The sequence below is a fragment of the Odocoileus virginianus genome, chromosome 6 (assembly GCF_023699985.2).
Source record: "Odocoileus virginianus isolate 20LAN1187 ecotype Illinois chromosome 6, Ovbor_1.2, whole genome shotgun sequence".
Taxonomy (NCBI): domain Eukaryota; kingdom Metazoa; phylum Chordata; class Mammalia; order Artiodactyla; family Cervidae; genus Odocoileus; species Odocoileus virginianus.
This window is the reverse complement of record NC_069679.1, coordinates 44,458,515-44,477,940: the sequence shown is the minus strand read 5'-3', so window position 1 is coordinate 44,477,940 and position 19,426 is coordinate 44,458,515. Positions and strand designations below refer to the sequence as shown.

General features: G+C 37.9%; 1 protein-coding gene across 3 annotated transcripts in view; it reads left to right on the top strand.

Moving 5' to 3' along the window:
* The window catches only part of UNC13C (unc-13 homolog C), a 655,668-nt gene that overhangs the window by 424,770 nt on the left and 211,472 nt on the right, over positions 1 to 19,426 (top strand). For all 3 annotated transcript variants that reach the window (XM_070469257.1, XM_070469256.1, XM_070469255.1), the window contains one exon: positions 4,156 to 4,289. In XM_070469257.1, the coding sequence (XP_070325358.1) occupies positions 4,156 to 4,289 (134 nt within the window). The remainder of the gene's footprint in view (positions 1 to 4,155; positions 4,290 to 19,426) is intronic.

Sequence of the window (19,426 nt, the reverse complement as noted above, 5' to 3'; positions counted from 1 at the left end):
TTTATTGACTGTTTCATAAGTATAACTTTATTAAACTTCCTGCTACTGCCAAATCATTTTTTTTAAACACAACTGTAACTATGCATTCCCATGTTTAAAATCATATAATAGTCCTCATCAAGTTTAGTATAAATGCAAATTCCTTTGTATGAAAAAAAAGTCCTTCAGTATTTGACACTTGCATCTCTCTAGCCTTTTGTTTCCCAAGGTACACTCAGAGGAACCCTTTTTCTGTGGAAGGTTTTACAAGATGGAATGTGGGGAATAGGAGAGGGGTGAAGGGCTCTATCAAGTTCAAGCATTTGAGAGAGTAATGTTTAGTTGATTACTTTCAGAGTATTGATTCTCAACTGGTGCTGATTCTAAACAGCACCAGAATTTCTTGAGACTTCATTATATATGCAAAGTCTTAAGCTTCACCTTAGACCTGCTAAATCAGGAACTCTGGGTGTAGAGCCTACCAGTCTGTGTTTTAGCACACCTTCCCAGTGATGCTAAGAAACACTAAAGTTTGGAAACCACTGTCTTAGAGATGCATATTAACATCTTACTACAATAAGTCTGGAAATAATTTATTTGTTTAAGCAAACATTTCCTCAATTTGAGCATGGGCCATCTGTGTGTGTGTGCGCGCGTGTATAAGATACTCATTAATATCCTTAGGGAAACTTGTCAAAAACCTGAAGCCTTACATTACTAGTAATTCTCTATTTAGCTTTGTGATCTTTTGTATTTAAATATCCTATCCTTGCACCATTTTGCTAAAATATTCTCCCAACCCTTGTCTGGCCAACTCCTTAGAAGAGGTATTTCAAAATATGCATATGGAACAAATCCATGGGATGGCACAGAAATACTTAATCGCAACCTTAGAAGTGTTGCTCCCTCCTACTACCATGGAGATACCATCTGTTATTTCAAAATTTTTTCATGTAATGGTTCTCTCTGTATATTGATCTTTTCTTAATGGAGTATCTTCATATTTTCTTCTTTGATATTGTAAAGTATAATGTACATCTTATCAGCTTGTCTGTATAAGCTTCTTGTATTGGAATATCCTTTAAAAACATAACAACTAGAAGCTTTTCTCAGTTGATCCTACATTCTGGTAACTTTCTACTTTTAAAAAATTATCTCCCCATTATGCTCTCTCAGTCTTTCTTTCACATATCTTTCCTCAATTTTCTGTTAACAAGATAATTTTTAGTCACTATGAAACTAATGACAATGTTAAAATTGACATACTAAGTCATAGTTTTATAAACCTATTGTATTTTATTTGTTTAGTTTAAATTATATATTATACCCATATACAATATAAATATGTATTTTAAATATTTTTGTTATGATAAATAGTAATTAATAGAGGCTTTAGTAAGTAATTAATGTACTTATTACTAGCTTTCAGAATTTCCACTGCCATTGCATTAATTTTTCTAACCATAATTTCAAATGCTTTAGTAAAATTCTCAAATAGTAATAAAGTGTTTCATGATGGCTTAGTGGAAGAATCCACTGGCCAATGTAAGAGATGTGGGTTTGATCCCTGGGTTGGGAAGATTCCCTGGATGAGGAAATGGCAGACGACTCCAGTATTCTTGCCTGGGAAATCACATGGGCAGTGGAGCCGGGCAGAACATAGTCCATGAGGTCACAAAAGAGTCGGACATGACTTAGCAACTAAACAACAACTTAGAACAACTGAATTACTAAGCAATCAAGTGAGTATTCTCATGTATTGGGCTGGTCAAAAGGTTCATTTGGGTTTTTCCACGAGACATAAGAATGTTTTGGCCAACCAAACACATGGTTGTACTCCATCCTTTTAAACATGCAGTCTATTAAAATGCACTAGTAAAATGAATAAAGCATGGTTTGTGATACCAATTTGTGATACATAAAAACTAATGACAGCATCATTTGGTTTATTCTGATGCATCATTTAGAATTTCATGCAAAATAGTGTTACCAGCTATAATCCTTTAGTAGTATTAAAAAAGGAATGGAAGTATACTTTGTGACAGTTAAGGGACTTTGGAATTAATGTGTATTCAACTACTTTGGTCTTTCCCCTTTCGCAGTTCACTCTTTGCAAAATGATGATAAGGGCTCTGGTGTTAGACATGTCTCATAGTCATTTACTTTTATTTAATCATGTTACTTGAAACAAGTTAGGCATATAGTTTGGCTGTATACACATCAAGATGATTAATGATATTATTCTCATATAGTTCACCATGGCCATCAGAACTAATTTTACTTACAATCTTTAAACTCACCAGGTTCTCTGGATTTCTGACTACATCATAGCGAGGGAAGTCTATTGAGTTTAATGTAATGAATAAATAAGTACATTACTGTGACCATAATAAACTCCTGTTCATAAAAGAAAGACAAGCTTCCATAGACGATGTAACTTAATAATTGGAGAAGTTAGACATTTGTTTGCCTGTATTGCTGCCCTTTTCTTCTTAAACATTTTCTGATGTGCCTTGGTGTACCTGAGGAATTAAAAGAGGAAGGCTTCAGAGTTTCAAGTGGTTCTCAGGGGGCAGAATCATAAGGTTTATTAAGATTCTTTGAAGACTACTTTTGGTTCATTCTGGCAATTTGAAGTAATATGTGCTAGCCACTAGTCTTTTGACTAATATCTGTCTTCAGCCTTTAATACGTTACATTTTGAGCTTAAAGCTAAATTAACAGCCCTTGGAAGTACCCTCAGAAAATTTAAGTCCCTGAAGGTACATTATAGTCTTTGTATGAGGTCTGTAACAATATAGGGTTATATTTAACTTCAGTGAGAACAGTAATAGTGTGATGACTCATCTAAATCTGGTTACATATGTTGGGTATCATTAGAAGATAGGCATACAGCCATTCAACAGAGGGTGGCTGATCTTTGGAAATGACACAGTAGTTGAGTAAAACAAATGATTTTTGTTGTTTAGTTGCTAAGACATGTCCGACTCTTTTGTGACCCCAGGGACTGTAGCCTGCCAGGCTGCTCGGTCATGGGATTTTCCAGGCAAGAATCCTGGAATGGGTTGCCATTTCCTTCTCCAGGGGATCTTCCTGACCCAGGGATTAAATCCACATCTCCTACATTACAAGTGAATACTGTACCACTGAGCCACCAGGGAAGCCAAATGATTGGACCAAATAAAATCTAATCCACCCTTTGTATGAGAGACCGTGAGTTTCCTGAGCTACCAGTTGGAGTTTTCAAATGTCCTGGACCTACAAGCCTATAAATACTTCAGCAAAAATAGTCAAGGAAGCCATATGCTTCCCACTTACATACTTGAATGAAAATTGTCTGTTTCTATCTTCATCTTTTTTCCTAATTTTAAAAAGTAAATGTAAAAGAAGTGCCATAAGAAGAATACCCAATAGAATAAAACAACCAGAATAATTTACCTGTATGTTCTAAAGAATTGCATGTGTTGAGTATGAGGTTTATATGTAAAACATTCAAGAGTGTTATACTGTTTTGATCTCACTGTAAATTTAGGTCATTCAGACAACACTCCTTCCAGAGGTGACAGTGGAGAATCCATTCAGTATGATAAATTAAGGATTCCAATATGATTTAAATATACCTATAACGGACATAAAAAAAAAAAGACTTACAAAGTTAGAGTTAACTTAAATGTATTTGTGAGTGAAATGAGAGAGTTCTGGTCCATTCATGTAACTTTATATCTGTAGAATTTAACAGTACTGAGTTTGTAACCGGACAGCCTTTCTTGAGTTCTACCCACATAAACTAGTGTGACTTTTGAAAAAATACTTAGGCAGGATAAGTTTTATACACACAGCATTGTATACACAGAATTCAACCTTTTGCCTTGGAAAAAGTCACATTAAAGGGATAAACTCTGTAACAATAATTCCTAAGATCATAAACTGCAATAGAGGAAGATAAACCTCCATTCCAGAACCAAAGCATTTAGAAATTCAAGCCTGGCCACTGTGACTTTACCCTGTGGGATGCCATTCAATGAAGAGAGAAAACCTAAATGTACTAACTTTAGCTCGCATGATCTGACAGTTGTTCATAACTCTCTTCGTCTGATCTTCCTGTTTGACATGATTTCTAACTAAAGTCATGCCCTTTAACCTTTTGTTTTGCATGTTGCCTGACTTTCTGAGCAGAGTAAGAAACAGGACGTTCCTCGGGAAGATCAGGGACCAACCACCAAGAATTTGGATTTTTGGCCCCAGCTTATAACACTGATGGTCACTATCATTGATGAGGATAAAACTGCCTACACTCCTGTCCTGAATCAGTAAGTACATTTTTTTTGTTAATAAATGGATTTTATGCAGCTAAAGTTAAAAAAACATAAACTATTTGAAGTACAGCTTATACTCTCATGACAACGACAGACTTGTCCAAAATTAAGCTATAGAAAGAAGTATTTTCTACTTTTATCAATAAACATCAATTCAGTGATAGTATGAATTTTTAGTTTCAGCCCCATAGAGTGTGATTATTTCAATATGGAAACAAATATTTCCCCCAAATTTATTTTCATTTGATATAGAAAAATTTCCTCTTTCTACTGTCTTAGAAAAATGCTACCTCCCCCCCCAAACTTAAAAGAATGTTAAAGAGCTCGTATTAAACATGTTCCATTGTGACTTTTTAATAATAAGGATTTGGCCCCAAATGTATACTTTCAAAATAGTTGTGTATGCTGGATTTTAAAAATGTAATGCAGTATTTAAGAGAACAAGCCCATTTTCTCAAATAACTTAAGCCTATGCTGTCATGCATAGAATTTATAAATTCTATGCAGATGAATTAAGGCAGGTAGGGTGATTGCAGCCATGAAATTAAGATGCTTACTCCTTGGAAGGAAAGTTATGACCAACCTAGACAGCATATTAAAAAGCAGAGACATTACTTTGCTGACAAAGGTCTGTTTAGTCAAGGCTGTAGTTTTTCTAGTAGTCATATATGGATGTGAGAGTTGGACTGTAAAGAAAGCTGGGCTCTGAAGAACTGATGCTTTTGAACTGTGGTGTTGGAGAAGACTCTTGAGAGTCCCTTGGACTGCAAGGAGATCCAACTAGTCCATCCTAAAGGATTTCAGTCCTGGGTGTTCATTGGAAGGACTGATGTTGAAGCTAAAACTCCAAGACTTTGGCCACCTGATGCGAAGAGCTGACTTATTGGAAAAGACCCTGATGCTGGGAAAGATTGAGGGCAGGAGGAGAAGGGGACGACAGAGGATGAAATGGTTGGATGGCGTCACCGACTCTGGGAGTTGGTGATGGACAGGGAGGCCTGGTGTGCTGCCGTTCATGGGGTTGCAAAGAGTCGTACATGACCGAGTGACTGAACTGGAACTGTAAAGGTAGTAAAGCAGATGAATTAAAATTCATGGCTGTTCTAGAAGAGTCTGAAATGAACAACTTAGCAAAATTCCACTAGCTATGAAACCTTGGGCAAATTATCTAATTTCCTTGGTCTAAGTTTCCTCATATTTAAAATAAGGGCATGAATTACATAATTTCCAAGACCCAGTCCACCTTTAATGTTGCACCTTTAGGATTTATTTCACACCCACACACTGAGAGCTATACAACCAAAATAACAGCTGACTCTGCCAACCAGGCATTTGCAGTCTGCTTAATGAAGAGAGTATTTTGACTTATTGATCATACCTGAAATGCTGTAGGAATAGCAGAAATAAACAAACCATGAAGTACATTCAGGCTTAATATGGTTTTATTATTTCTCATTTTCTATACTGGTCAAGACAGGGTCAAAAAGCTTGTGTGTAATCCAGTTGAAATTCTAGTTATAGAATAAATACATGTAAATACTCTAATTTTTATCCGTTTATGTTTCTTTACCACCTATATTCACCTGCCCCAAATTTCTCCTAAATGTGGAGAAAGTGGTTCTCTCTGGTGTGCAGTAATAGCATCATCAGGTTTGCTTTTACACTTTCGTTTTCCCTTTTTCCCTTATAGCCACCTTTTCTGCCTGATGCCAGAGTGTATCAAAATGAGTATCTGTAGAGACTTTGCTCTTTTATTTCTTCTGATAGCTCAGAACTAGATGTTTTCTTTTAACATATAACATCATTTCATCTTGGGTGGCTTTGAACTGTTTTCTCATTTATTCTTTGGACTTTTCTTGAAGACAGAGTAGATTTCCTAAAGGTAAGGAGATTAATAACTTCTTTCAAGACTGTGCCCTTGGGCTGGGGTAGGCCACTTGATAAATGACCATGGAATGAAGACAAACATCTCCTGAGAAATGCTAATTAAAAGTTATTTGAAAGAATTTATTTTTAATCAAAATTTTTTTACATTTACCAAATATCATAAATTAGAATATGATATTAAAAGATACATTATAAAATCATGGAATCAAAATTTCCCAGAGTCATCTTTAATCATAAACCATTAAAATATACCAAGATTTATAGTTCCCTTTTTGTTACAGTATTAAAGGAAGTGGAGGAATATATTTACTTATGCCAAAAATAAAATTTAAATTATGTGCTAAATTGAGTCTTCTAAATATAAAAATGAGCCATGACACAAAGAAAGATATGTCTTTGCTTTACTTTTTATTTATTTATAGTGTCAGAGTTTAGAGTCACTTTTTTTTTCTATGAAAACCTAGCTCAAATAAATCTGAATGTCATCCCTCTCTTAGGAATCTGTACTTTATGATTATATTTACTCAGATTTTGATAATTTTCTAAAGACTTTTTGCTTACTAAGGATCATTCCTTAAGGAATCAAAATTCCAAACCATTCCAAAATTCCTTAAGGCATTTGTTTCCCATATCATTAAGGCTATGTTTTAAGTGAACTCACTTGGACAGCAAGGTGTGACCTTAGTGGCTGATGTTTATTGTTGTTGTGCATTCGCTCAGTCATGTCCGATGCTTTGCAGCCCCATGAACTGCAGCACGCCAGCATTCCCTGTCCTTCACTGTCTCCTGGAATCTGCTAGGACTCATGTCCATTGAGTCAGCCAATGTTTGCAGTTGTCTAATTTGATGAGATTTCCATTGATGCATGTTTATTTATTTGCACGTGTATCTTCACATTTGTTGTTGTTCAGTCTCCCAGGCATGTCTGACTCTCTGCAGCCCCATAGACTGCAGCATGCCAGGCCTCTCTGTCCCTTACCATTTCCCGAAGTTTGCCCAAGTTCATTTCCATTGCATCAGTGATGCCATCCAGCTATCTCATTCTCTGATGCCCTCTTCTCCTTCTGCCCTCAATCTTTCTCAGCATCAGGGACTTTTCAGTGAGTCATCTGTTCACATCAGATGACCAAAATACTGGGTTTCAGCTTCAGTATCAGTCCTTCCAACAAGTATTCAGGCTTTATTTCCCTTAAGATGGACTGGTTTAATCTCCTTCCTGTCCAAGCGACTTTCAGGAGCCTTCTCCAGCACCATAGTGCGAAGGCATCAATTCCTTGGCATTTCACCTTCTTTAAAGTCCTGCGCTCACGGACCACCGTACGGACCACTGGGAAGACCGCAGCCTTGATTGTATGGATCTTTGTCAGCAGAGTAATGTCTCTGCTTTTCAGTACACTGTTTGTCATGCATAGCTTTCCTGCCAAGAAGCAAGTGTCTTCTGATTTCATGGCTGCAGTCACCATCTGTAGTGACTTTAGAGCCCAGGAGGAAATCTGTCACTGCTTCCACCTTTTACCCCTCTATTTTCCATAAGGTAATGGGGCCAGATGCTATGGTCTTAGTTGTTTGTTTTTTTTTTTAATTTAGTTTTAAGCTGGCTCTTTCACTCTCCTCCTTCACCCTCATCAAGAAGCTCTTTAGTTTCTCTTCACTTCCTGCCATTAGAGTGGTATCAGCATCATATCTGAGGTTATTGATGTTTCTCCTGCCTATCTGGAGTCCAGCTTATAACTCATCCAACCCAGCATTTCTCATGATGTGCTCAGCATATAGATTAAACAAACATGGTGACAACAAACAACCCTGTCTTACTCCTTTCTCAATCTTGAACCAATCAGTTGTTCCATACTGGGTTCTGACTGTTGCTTCTTGGCCCGCATACAGGGTTCTCAGGAGACAGGAAAGATGGTCTGGTATCCCCATCTTTTTAGGAGCTTTCCACAGTTTATTATGATCCATGCAGTCAAAGGCTTTGATACATAGTCAATGAAACCGAGATAGATGTTTTTCTGGAATTCCCCAGCTTTCTCCGTGAGCCAGCAAATGTTGACAATTTGATCTCTTATTCCTCTTCTTTTTCTAAATCCAGGTTGGACATCTGGAAGCTCTTGGTTAGCATAATGCTGAAGCTTAGCATGCAGGATTTTGAGCATGACCATGCTAACATGGGAGATGAGGGCAATCATCCGATGGTTATCACATTCTTTAGTAGTACCCTTCTTGGGAATCGGGATGAGGATTGACCTTTTCCAGTCCCGTGGCCACTGCTGGGTCTCCCAGTTTTGCTGAAATATTGAATGTAACACCTTGATGGCATAATCCTTTATGGTTTTGAATACTTCTACTGGAGTTCTGTCACATCCACTAGCTTTATTAACAGCAGTGCTTCCTAAGGCCCACTTGACTTTGTTCTCCAGAATGTCTAGCTCTGGGTGACTGACCACACCATCATAGCAGTCTGGTTCTCTGGATCTTTTTATGCACAGTTTTTCTGTGTATTTCCATCTCTTTTTGACCTCTTCAGCATCTACTAGGTCTCTACCATTTTTGTCCTTTATTGTGCCCATCTTTGGGCAAAATGTTCTCTTGATATCTCCAGTTTTCCTGAAGAGATCTCTAGTCTTTCCCCTTGTGTGGTTTTCTTCTAGATTTATACATTGTTCATTTTAGACACCCCTCTTGTCTTTCCATGCTGTTCTTTGGAAATCTGCATTTAGTTGGATATTCCTTTCCCTTTCTCCCTTGCTTTTCACTTCTTTCTTTTGCTGTTTGTAAGGCCGCCTCAGATAACCACTTTGCCTTCTCGCTTTTCTTTTTCTTTGGGATGGTTTTGTTCACTGCCTCCTGTACAACATTACAGAACTCTGTCCATATTTCTTCAGGCACTTTGTCTACCAGATCTAATCCCTTGAATCTATTCATTACCTCCACTGAATATTCATAGGGAATTTGATTCAAGTTGTACCTGGCTGGCCTCATGGTTTTCCCTGCTTTCTTTAGTTTAAGCTGAATTTTGCTGAGAAGCTGATGATCTGAGCCACAGTCAGCTCCAGGTATTGTTTTTGCTGACTGTATACAGCTTCTCCATCTTTGGCTACAAAGAATGTTCAGTTTTATTTTGGTGATGTCCATGTGTAAAGTCATCTCTTGTGTTGTTGAAAAAGGGGATTTGCTATGACCAGTGCATTCTCATGGCAGAATTCAGTTAGCCTTTGCTCTGCTTCATTTTGTTCCCAAAGGCCAAACTTGCCTGTTACTCCAGATATCTCTTGATTTCCTACTTTTGCATTCCAATCCCCAGTGATGAATAGACCATCTTTTGTGTGTGTGTGTGTGTATGTGTTAGTTCTAGGAGATTTTCTAGGTCTTCATAGAACTGATCAACTTCAGCTTCTTAGGCATCAGTGGTAGGGGCATGGTCTTGGATTATTGTGACGTTGAATGGCTTCACATAAATCTTCACATTTAGGCATCACTAGTTATCTTATTGGTTAGAAAAGCACAGTGTTTCACAAAGTAGGAAGTCCAGATGACTAACATTAGGATCAAATAGGCTGCTAGCTGTGTATGCAGATTCTGAGCCCCATTCCAAATCTATGGAGTTAAAATGTGAATTTGGCCCAGAAGTCTGCATTATTAATAAAGTATTCATTGTGTGTTCTATATACATCAAAGTATAAAAGCACAGGACAATTTACGAAGAAAACATGTCTGGGTTAAACAAGTTTTGTTTTTATTTTGAAGGTTATAGCAAGAGAATGAATGATTTAAAAATACAGGCCCTATTTTTATATTTTTCAATATAGTTTAGGGTTATGGATATAATTAATTAATGAAGTACTCAGGGTTATTATGAATAAAAACATTGCAGGCTTTTGCTTATTCTAATTTGATACTAATTTATAATTGTATAATGTAAACATACAGGGAGAGATTTGTTTACTTTGTACACTAGTATGTATTCAGGCATATATATTAGTTGACTAAGTGAATAAATTAATGTAAATCTCTATGTATACTTGGCACAGTGTCTGTTCTCTTCATTCCTACTCCACTAATTAAGGTACTATTTTTTGAGGAATACTTATTCACCTTTTCAAAATTATTTTTTATGAAGTAGTTTCCCAGATGCCTATAGAAATCTTACTATTCCATTGAAACTGAAAACTTAAGCAGAGTAGTTTTAGAACTTCGGGTGTGGATCTCTCCCTTTTAAACAGATGTATTGAGGTATCACTTCAGTCGCTCAGTCATGTCCGATTCTTTGCAACACCATGGACTGCAGCATGCCAGGCTTCCTTGTCCATCGAAAGCTCCTGAAGCTTACTCAAGTCCATAGAGTCGGTGATGCCATCCAACCATCTCATCCTCTGTCATCCACTCTCCTCCCACCTTCAATCTTTCCCAGCATCAGGGTCTTTTCCAATGAGTCAGCTCTTCACATCAGATGGCCAAAATATTGCAGTTTCCCCTTCAACATCAGTCCTTCCAATGAACACCCAGGACTGATCTCCTTTAGGATGGACTGGTTGGATCTCCTTGCAGTCCAAGGGACTCTCAAGAGTCTTCTCCAACACCACAGTTCAAAAGCATCAATTCTTTGGTGCCCAGCTTTCTTTATAGTCCAACTCTCACATCCGTATGTGACTATGGGAAAAACCATATCTTTGACTAGACATAAATTTGTTGACAAAGTAATGTCTCTGCTTTTTAATATGCTGTCTAGGTTGGTCATAACTTTCCTTCCAAAGAGCAAGCGTCTTTTAATTTCATGGTTGCAGTCACCATCTGCAGTGACTTTGAAGCTCAATAAAATAAAGTCTGTCACTGTTTCCATTGTTTCCCCATTATTTGCTATGAAGTGATGGGACTGGATGCCATGATCTTAGTTTTCTGAATGTTGAGTTTTAAGCCAACTTTTCACTCTCCTCTTTCACTTTCATCAAGAGGCTCTTTAGTTCTTCTTTGCTTTTTGCCATAAGGGTGGTGTCAGCTGCATGTCTGAGGTTATTGATATTTCTCCTGGCAATCTTCATTCCAGCTTGTCCTTCATCCAGCCCAGCATTTCTCATGATGTATTCTGCATATAAGTTAAATAAGCAGGGTGACAGTATATAGCCTTGATATACTCCTTTCCCAATTTGGAACCAGTCTGTTATTCCATGTCCAGTTCTAACTGTTGCTTCTTGACCTGCATACAGATTTCTCAGGAGGCAGGTCAGGTGGTCTGGTATTCCCATCTCTTTTAGAATTTTCCACTGTTTATTGTGATCCACACAGCCAAAGGGTTTGGCATAGTCAATAAGCAGAAGTAGATGTTTTTCTGGAACTTTCTTGCTTTTTCGATGATCCAATGGATGTTGGCGATTCGATCTCAGTTTCCTCTGCCTTTTCTAAAACCAGCTTGGACATCTGTAAGTTCATGGTTCACATACTGTTGAAGCCTGGCTTAGAGAATTTTGAGCATTAGTTCGCTAGCGTGAGATATGAGTACAATTGTGTTGTAGTTTGATCATTCTTTGGCATTGCCTTTCTTTAGGATTGGTATGAAAACAGACCTTTTCCAGTCCTGTGGCCACTGCTGAGTTTTCCAAATTTGCTGGCATATTGAGTGCAGAACTTTCACAGCACCATCTTTTAGGATTTGAAATAGCTCAACTGGGATTCCATCACCTCCACTAGCTTTGTTCATAGTTCAGTATTCTTGCCTTGTGAACCCCATAAACAGTATGAACAGTATTGAGGTATAACTGAATACAATAAAACTTTACATACACAATTTGTTTAGTTTTGAAACATGAATCATCACCACAATCAAAACAGTAAAGATGTTCATAATTTCTATGTGTCTTTTGTAACCTATCCCAGGCAACCAGTGGTCTGCATTCTAAAACTACAAATTAGTTTGAAAATTGTGTCCTTTTGTGAAAGGAATAATATATTATGTACATCCCTTTGTTTCATTGCTTTCACTAGTTACTATTTTGAGATTCATCCAGATGTTTGTGGGTATTGGTACTTCATCTCTTCCTGTTTCTAAGTGATATTCCACTGTATAGATACACCACCAAATGTTTATCCATTCATCTGTTAGGATTAGGCTTAAGGTCAAGGTGAACATTTGTATTTTTTTTTCAAGATTAGGTTTCTGTGAATATTTGTTTATAAAATTTTATGTAGAATTTTTATTTTCCTTGGATCATGTAATATGTACATATTTAATATTTCTTAAAATTGCCAAATACTTTCCAAAGTGTTTATACATTGCCAACACTTAGTGCAATTGGACATTTTACTTCTGGCTGCTCAACTAGGTGTATAGTGATATTTCCTTATGGTTTTATTTACCACTTTCCTAAGAAGTGATATTGACCATCTTTCATGTGCTTATTTGCAATCCATATACCAATTTGGTGAAATGTCTGTTCAAATCCTTTTGCTATTTCCAAATTGGGATGTTTATCTTCTTATTAATGAGTTGTAATGGTTAAGGTCTACTGTCAGATATGAATGTTGCAATATTTTATGCTATTTTTTCCATTTCTTTAGCAATCTTAAAAAAAAATTGATGGACTAGTTCAATTTGTTGACTATCATGTTTACAATTTGGGGTTTTTGTGTTGAAGGTATCTTTGCATCCACCACATTCAAGTTGCAACACCACAGTTTTCTTCTAGATGTCTGGTGTGATACAAACTTGTAAGATTTTCTGGACTTTTTTCATATTTTTATCTATCTTTCCAACTCTGTTAGAAAAATTATCCCCAGTTGCTTTTGAAGCTTTGTCAAAAATCTGTTAATTAAATGTGTGAATCTAATTCTGGACTCTCTGTTCTGTTGACCCATGTATCTATCAGTCTAGTAATGGTGAACTTCCTCACCTTTTGTCTGGAAAACTCTTTGTCTCTCCTTCAGTTGTGAAGGACAGCTTTGCTGAATAGAGTATTATTGGTTGGCAGGTTTTCCCTTTCAGCATTTTGAAAAATCATCACACTCCCTCCTGGCTTGCAAAGTTTATGCTGAAAAATTCACTGATAGTCTTAACGGGATCCCCTTCTAAGTAACAAATTGATTTTAAGATTCTTTCTTTGTCTGTTATATTTTCTTTGCTGAAATTCTTACTTTGTTTATGCCTTGCTCTCTGACCTCAGAGACCATCTTTATGACTATTATTTTGAACTCTCTGTTGGATAAGTCACTCTTCTCTATCTTTCTAAGATCACCTTCTAATGATTTATCTTGTTCTTCAGTTTGAGTCATATTTCCTTGTTGATGTTACTTTTTTTTTCATTTTCCTTCACTCTTTGTGTTGGTTTCTGCACATTACATGTGCAGTCTTGGCAAACTGTCTCATCATCAGTCCAGATGACTCTGCTGGTTGTCTCTCAAACCTTTGTGGTTGTCCCCCATAGTTGAGGGTGTGCCAAAATCAGTCAGTGTTCCAAGGAAGAGAATATCAGTCAGCACATAGATGCAGGCTAACCAGAAACTGTACCCTCATGGAAGAGCTGAGAAAAGATATGGTTAAGTTCCTTCCAAGGAGAAATTGTAAAATGGGTATTTTTACCTGCTTCCTCTACAGGAAGCCCAGGCAGATAGTCATGAGAGTGGGGGAGAAACGAAAGGGTGCTCCTGCACCTAGGGAAAAGCTGCTGCTTTCTTTGCTGTCCTCTTGTGGAACGTGTGAATGCAGCCCCATTGGCTTTCAGAGCTAAGTGATTTGGGAATTCCATCCCTTATATGGCAGCCATAAAAACTGAGTCACTGAACATGTGGACAAACTCCTTTCAAGGTGGTGCTAGCAATTTGGTTTTATTGTTGGATCAAGCCGGAGAGGGAATGCAGGGGAAGTGCCTACCAGCTCCCCTGGACTCTAAGCAAGATATCAGTCAGCCTCTAGATGCATGTTAAGTAGGAAGCCAGACCTTCAGGCATCAGCTTGTAAAGTATGCAGTTAAATCCCTCAAGGGAAGACTGGACAATGGACAATTTTGCCTGCTATTTCTGGGCTGAGCCTTGAGGGGTAACCACAGGAAATGAAGTACACCCATTGGCAAATACTTTGTCATAGTCCTTGAGCCACTGGATGCCTCTCAGTGGGATTTTCTGACTATGTAGTTGTACAGTCCGTGTGTCTGTGGGTACAGGGAAGTTCAGGAGTTCCTTCGTTGTCATCCTGGTCCTTCCCAAAACTACTTGTGCTTGATTGTGATTTTGGTATTTGTGTCTTTCAAGGAATTTTTCCATTCAATATAAGTGGCCAAATTTGTTGTTGTAAAATTGCTCATGACATTTCCCTATTATGCTTTTTTCTTTTAAAAAGTCTTAATTCAGTTCAGTTCAGTAGCTCAGTTGTGTCCAACTCTTTGTAACCCCATGGACTGCAGCACGCCAGGCCTCCCTGTCCACCACCAACTCCCGGAGTTTGCTCAAACTCATATCCATTGAGTCGGTGATGTCATCTAACCATCTAATCCTCTGTCTTCCCCTTCTCCTCCTGCCTCCAATTCTTCCTAGCATCAGCGTCTTTTCCAGTCAGGCAGTTCTTTGCATCAGGTGGCCAAAGTATTGGAGCTTCAGCTTCAGCATCAGTCCTTCCAATGAATATTCAGGACTGGTTTGATCTCTTTGCAGTCCAAGGAACTCTCAAGAGACTTCTCCAACACTACAGTTCAAAAGCATCAATTCTTCAGTGCTCAACTTTTCTCAGCAAAGATAGGGTTTACACTGGGGAGAATGGACAGCTGGAAAATCCAAAATGTATTAATCAAAAGTATAAAAAAAGAAAGAAAATAAGTCATTTTGAAAGTTTTTATGAATGTTCATTACAGCCTTCTTGAAATTTAAAATAGATGTTTCTCTGCAAATTTCCAAAATAATATGTTATTTGGACAGAGTAAGAAGTTTTGTCTCCCTCGCTCCCCCCGCCCAGAGCACAGGAGTACTGTTGTAAGATTGCTAACTAAGACTTAGACTAATTCAGTCACTTTTGATGTCAACTTTCTGTCTCCCTGACTGCATATCATATAGAAAAGAAAAGGTTCCTCTTGGATTTTCATTGTATTATGCTTGCCAGATGATTTATGCACAACTAGATATCTATGTTATGAATATTATCATCAGCATATAGGGAACCATGGGAAATTAATTAGAGCCAGGCATTGTACTAAGCATTTTTATAGTTTAATGTCTAATTGAATCCTAAATGTAATTGCAATAGAATCAGTGCTGTTAAAATCCCCAAATTGCAGATGACAGAAGGGCTAAGTAAATTTCCCAAGATCACATATTTAGTAAGTGGCAGAATCAGAATCTTAACAACCCTCTACATTAACAAAATGATTAATTGTAAAGAAAAGATCCCATAAGTGAGGGCAGGGCATTAATCCTTCAGCTCAGTGCAAACACTTCTCATGTCTCAAAGATTAATCTGGCTCTGGTCATGAGAAACTGAAACAATAATTACAAATTGTATGAAGTATAAGATATGCCATATGATGGCACCACTTGTAGTTGTATATTAGAGTAGACGAAATGCATGCAGTTTTAATTTTCTGTAGGAAAAATGTAAATTTGAAGTGTGTACCCACTGGGGCCCTCAGGAAAAACCAATAAAGATTTATTTTTCCCTAAAATTCTCTGCATTAAAAAATTTGGCTTCCCCAACATTTGGGATACACAAAAGTGATCAGTTTTCTCTTGCGGATTAGGTATAAGAAATGTCAGAACTGAGGCCCACATTTAATAACTCTATAGAATCTAACTTCATACATATCTACATTTCTATGCCTTTTTCTTTTTTTCTTTTTTATTTTTATTTCCTCATTTTCCTTTTTTTTTTTTTTCAAAAAACACGTTTTTCTCTGGAGGCCCTCTATGTCCTGCTGCTGGATTCTGAACTGGTTGCTCTGTAGGTCTATTGCAGCACTGTTATTTGGAGATAGTGATTGCTACCATTGGTTTAGAAGGTTTCTTTCATTTAACTTAATGTCAGTTACTGGGCAGTATGTTACAAACTGGAAACTCAGCAATACACAAGACAAAAAAGTTATTTAATACTTTTGCAGGGAGTGGAGAGGAGTTAGATAACAAGGCATATAAACGAACAGATAATACAGTGTTTCAGGTGTTGATAAGAAGGTAAAGCAAGATAAATAGAAAAATAGTGACTTGGCAGAAGTGAGGGTTGTTGCTAATATGTCAATTTCAATGGCTAAGAACATACTCTTGGAGAAAGTGACATTTGAATTGAAGCCTGGATGATTAAAGGAAGGCAGGCAGAAACAACTCTGTAACTGTAACCAGGAGAATCAGTAACAAGTACAAAGTTTCAGGGCTGAAGCCTGGCATTTTGGAGTAGCAGCAAGGAAGGCCGTATGACTAGGGGTTAATCAATGGGAGAAGCAATAGGAAAAGTTGATGTCATAAAAGTTGCGCTTTTATTTATTGGATGGTGCTACAGATTCCCATAGTTGACAAGGCAAACAGACTGCAGCACTTTGCTTTCATGTTCTTATTTCAGTTGCTGTCACCTGATATGTGGGCTTCCCAGGTGGAGCTACTGGTAAAGAACTTGACTGCCAATGCAAGACAATACCTAAGACATGGGTTCGGTCCCTAGGTCAGGAGGATCCCCTGAAAGAGGGCACTGTAACCCACTCCAGTTTTCTTGCCTGGAGAATCCCATGGACAGAGTAGCCTGGTGGGCTACAGTCCATAGGATTAAAAAGAGTAGGACACGACTTATTCAACTTAGCAGGCAGGCAGGCAGGCAGCTGATATGCGGTCAGTATTTACTCAGTTAGAGAGAATGAAAAGTAGTAATTTGGTTCATCAAGATTTTTTTAAAAATTATTATCTTTTCTTTATAGCAAAGTTAGTTTTACAAAATCTTAATGGACTTCCTACTATCCAGCTCTGAGTTCCTTCCGCACTTTGCTTTACCTTTAAAATTTAAAGACTTAGCTGAAGCATTACCTCTTCCGGCAAGTCTTCCCTAATTTCATCCAGGATGTATAGGTACCACATTATGGTTCTTCCATGAGTTTGCATTCTGTCATTGCATTTATAACTTGGTATTATGAGTATATGTATATAACTCTATTTTCCCCACTATTCTAAAAGGTTTTTGAAGGAAAAGACCATTTCTTGTCATCCTTTTATCTTCACAACCTTAGCATAGTGTGAGATGAAGAGATGATATTCAACTTGTTAACAAATGGAGGTCCCACTGCACCCTGCTTACAAAATCAATTACATACTCACAAATGTTGGTAGCAAAGGAAAGACACCTTTAATGAGAATGCCAATAGTCTGGGGAGATGATGGACTCAACATCCCCCCAAAACCAATTCTGAAGATTCTGCTGGCCATGACATTTTAAAGAGAAAGAGTAAAGTAATCTTAGTTAATCACTGAGATAGGGATTCAGAGTGGTCACTGTGCCCACTGCCCCGCCCCACTAGTGTGCAGACTCATTGACTTCTTGTGATCTTCCTCTAGTTATAATCTTGTTCACACAGTTTGTTTGGAAGATTACAAGCTTCCCAAGTGAAGGGGAAGCTAGGTAAGAGATCTGGTCCTCTGTTATTTATGGATATTTATTCTTCATTTCTTTTTCTTTGATCTACAGAAAGAACTGACAAGTTAGGCAAGGTACTGTGTGCTTAAAACATTTAAGAGGTGTGCTTGAGCCAGAGATAAGCAGAGCATGGGGCTGCCTGGTTTAAAAGTTAATTCTAATGTACCTTTGTTAAAGTGACAAGAAAAGGGGCTTACTGCTAAGGGGAGTTTCCTGTAAAGAGCTGCTTACAAATCCCCACTTGTCAGAACATCATTCTATTTCTATGACATTAGGGGCAAAGATCTATCTTCTATAATTCCTTCATGGTGATATAGGGTGCTGTATTCTCAGAATGGAAGGTGTCAATGTGAGTCTGTAGCATTTCTGACAATTTTAGTTGTCTGCTTATATATATAGGCAGAGAAACCTACAATTATTCTGATGCCTACAGAGATGTAGATTATCATGAGCAATAAAGTTAATCCCATTCTCTTGAGGCCTGTTCGTGAAATTGTTCTAGCCATAGATTCAGTGGGCTTATTGCTCAAGTAGGAGCATCTAACATTATGGCTACAGTCTGGTTATTATGCAGTTAGCGTTTTTCTCCTTTGGTGGGAATTCTAGTATCTGTAGAATAATTCTCTATTGTCTAATCATTAATTGTTTGGTTTGGTGTTGGGGGTTGGTGCCTGAAGGGTTCTACTCAGGTCCAGAGTCATGTTCACTGAGTAAGTAAAATTTGCCAATTCCGTACTTGTCCTTCTTTAGCCTTATTCAGATTTTTCTCAGTGATAAGTGATACCCCCTTCTCCCATCCTAACATTCAATTGAAACAAAACAATAGATGATTACTTTGGTTTACTTAAGTAACATCCAAAAGCTCCTTCACATAACAGGCCATCTAAAAGGTTATTGTGAGAAAAAGCAGAAAATTGCCATTGTAACTTTATTGGTATCAGACAGGAATGATCATACACAATAGGTGCTTTTTCACTGAATATGTTGCAGGTAGGGGGACCCCTTCCAGGGCCCAAAACTGGGCTCTTGTCTAACACTCGGAAATGAATTGTCCAAGGAGACACATGTGCTGACAAAGCAAGAGATTTTATTGGGAAAGGGCAGCCGGGTGGAGAGCAGGAGGTAAGGGAACCCAGGAGAACTGCTCTGCCGCGTGGCTCCGTGGCTCGCAGTCTCGGGTTTTATGGTGATGGGATTAGTTTCTGGGTGGTCTTTGGCCAATCATTCTAATTCAGAGTCTTTATTGGTGGCACACGCATCGCTCAGCCAAGATGGATGCTAGCGAGAGGGATTCTGAGAAGTGGACGGACACGCGGTGTCTCCTTTTGACCTTTTCCAAACTCTTCCAGCTGGTGGTGGCTTATTAGTTCCATATTCCTTATCAGGATCTCCTGTCATAAAACAACTCATGCAAATAGTTAACTATGGTGCCTGGCCAGAGTGGGCGGTTTCAATCAGTGTGCTTCCCCTAACAAAAAATGACTGCTGAATCATAGTGAAAGGATTTAAGGGCACTAATTCTAAGCAGTCTTTGTAGCAATGCCTCATTCTTTGACAATGAGAGATCCACTCATAAATAGGCATTATACTTACAGACAAAGGAGTCTCCCTCCACTGATGCTTGGCCACTCAAGATGTTTGTTCGGAATCACCCAGTGGGCAT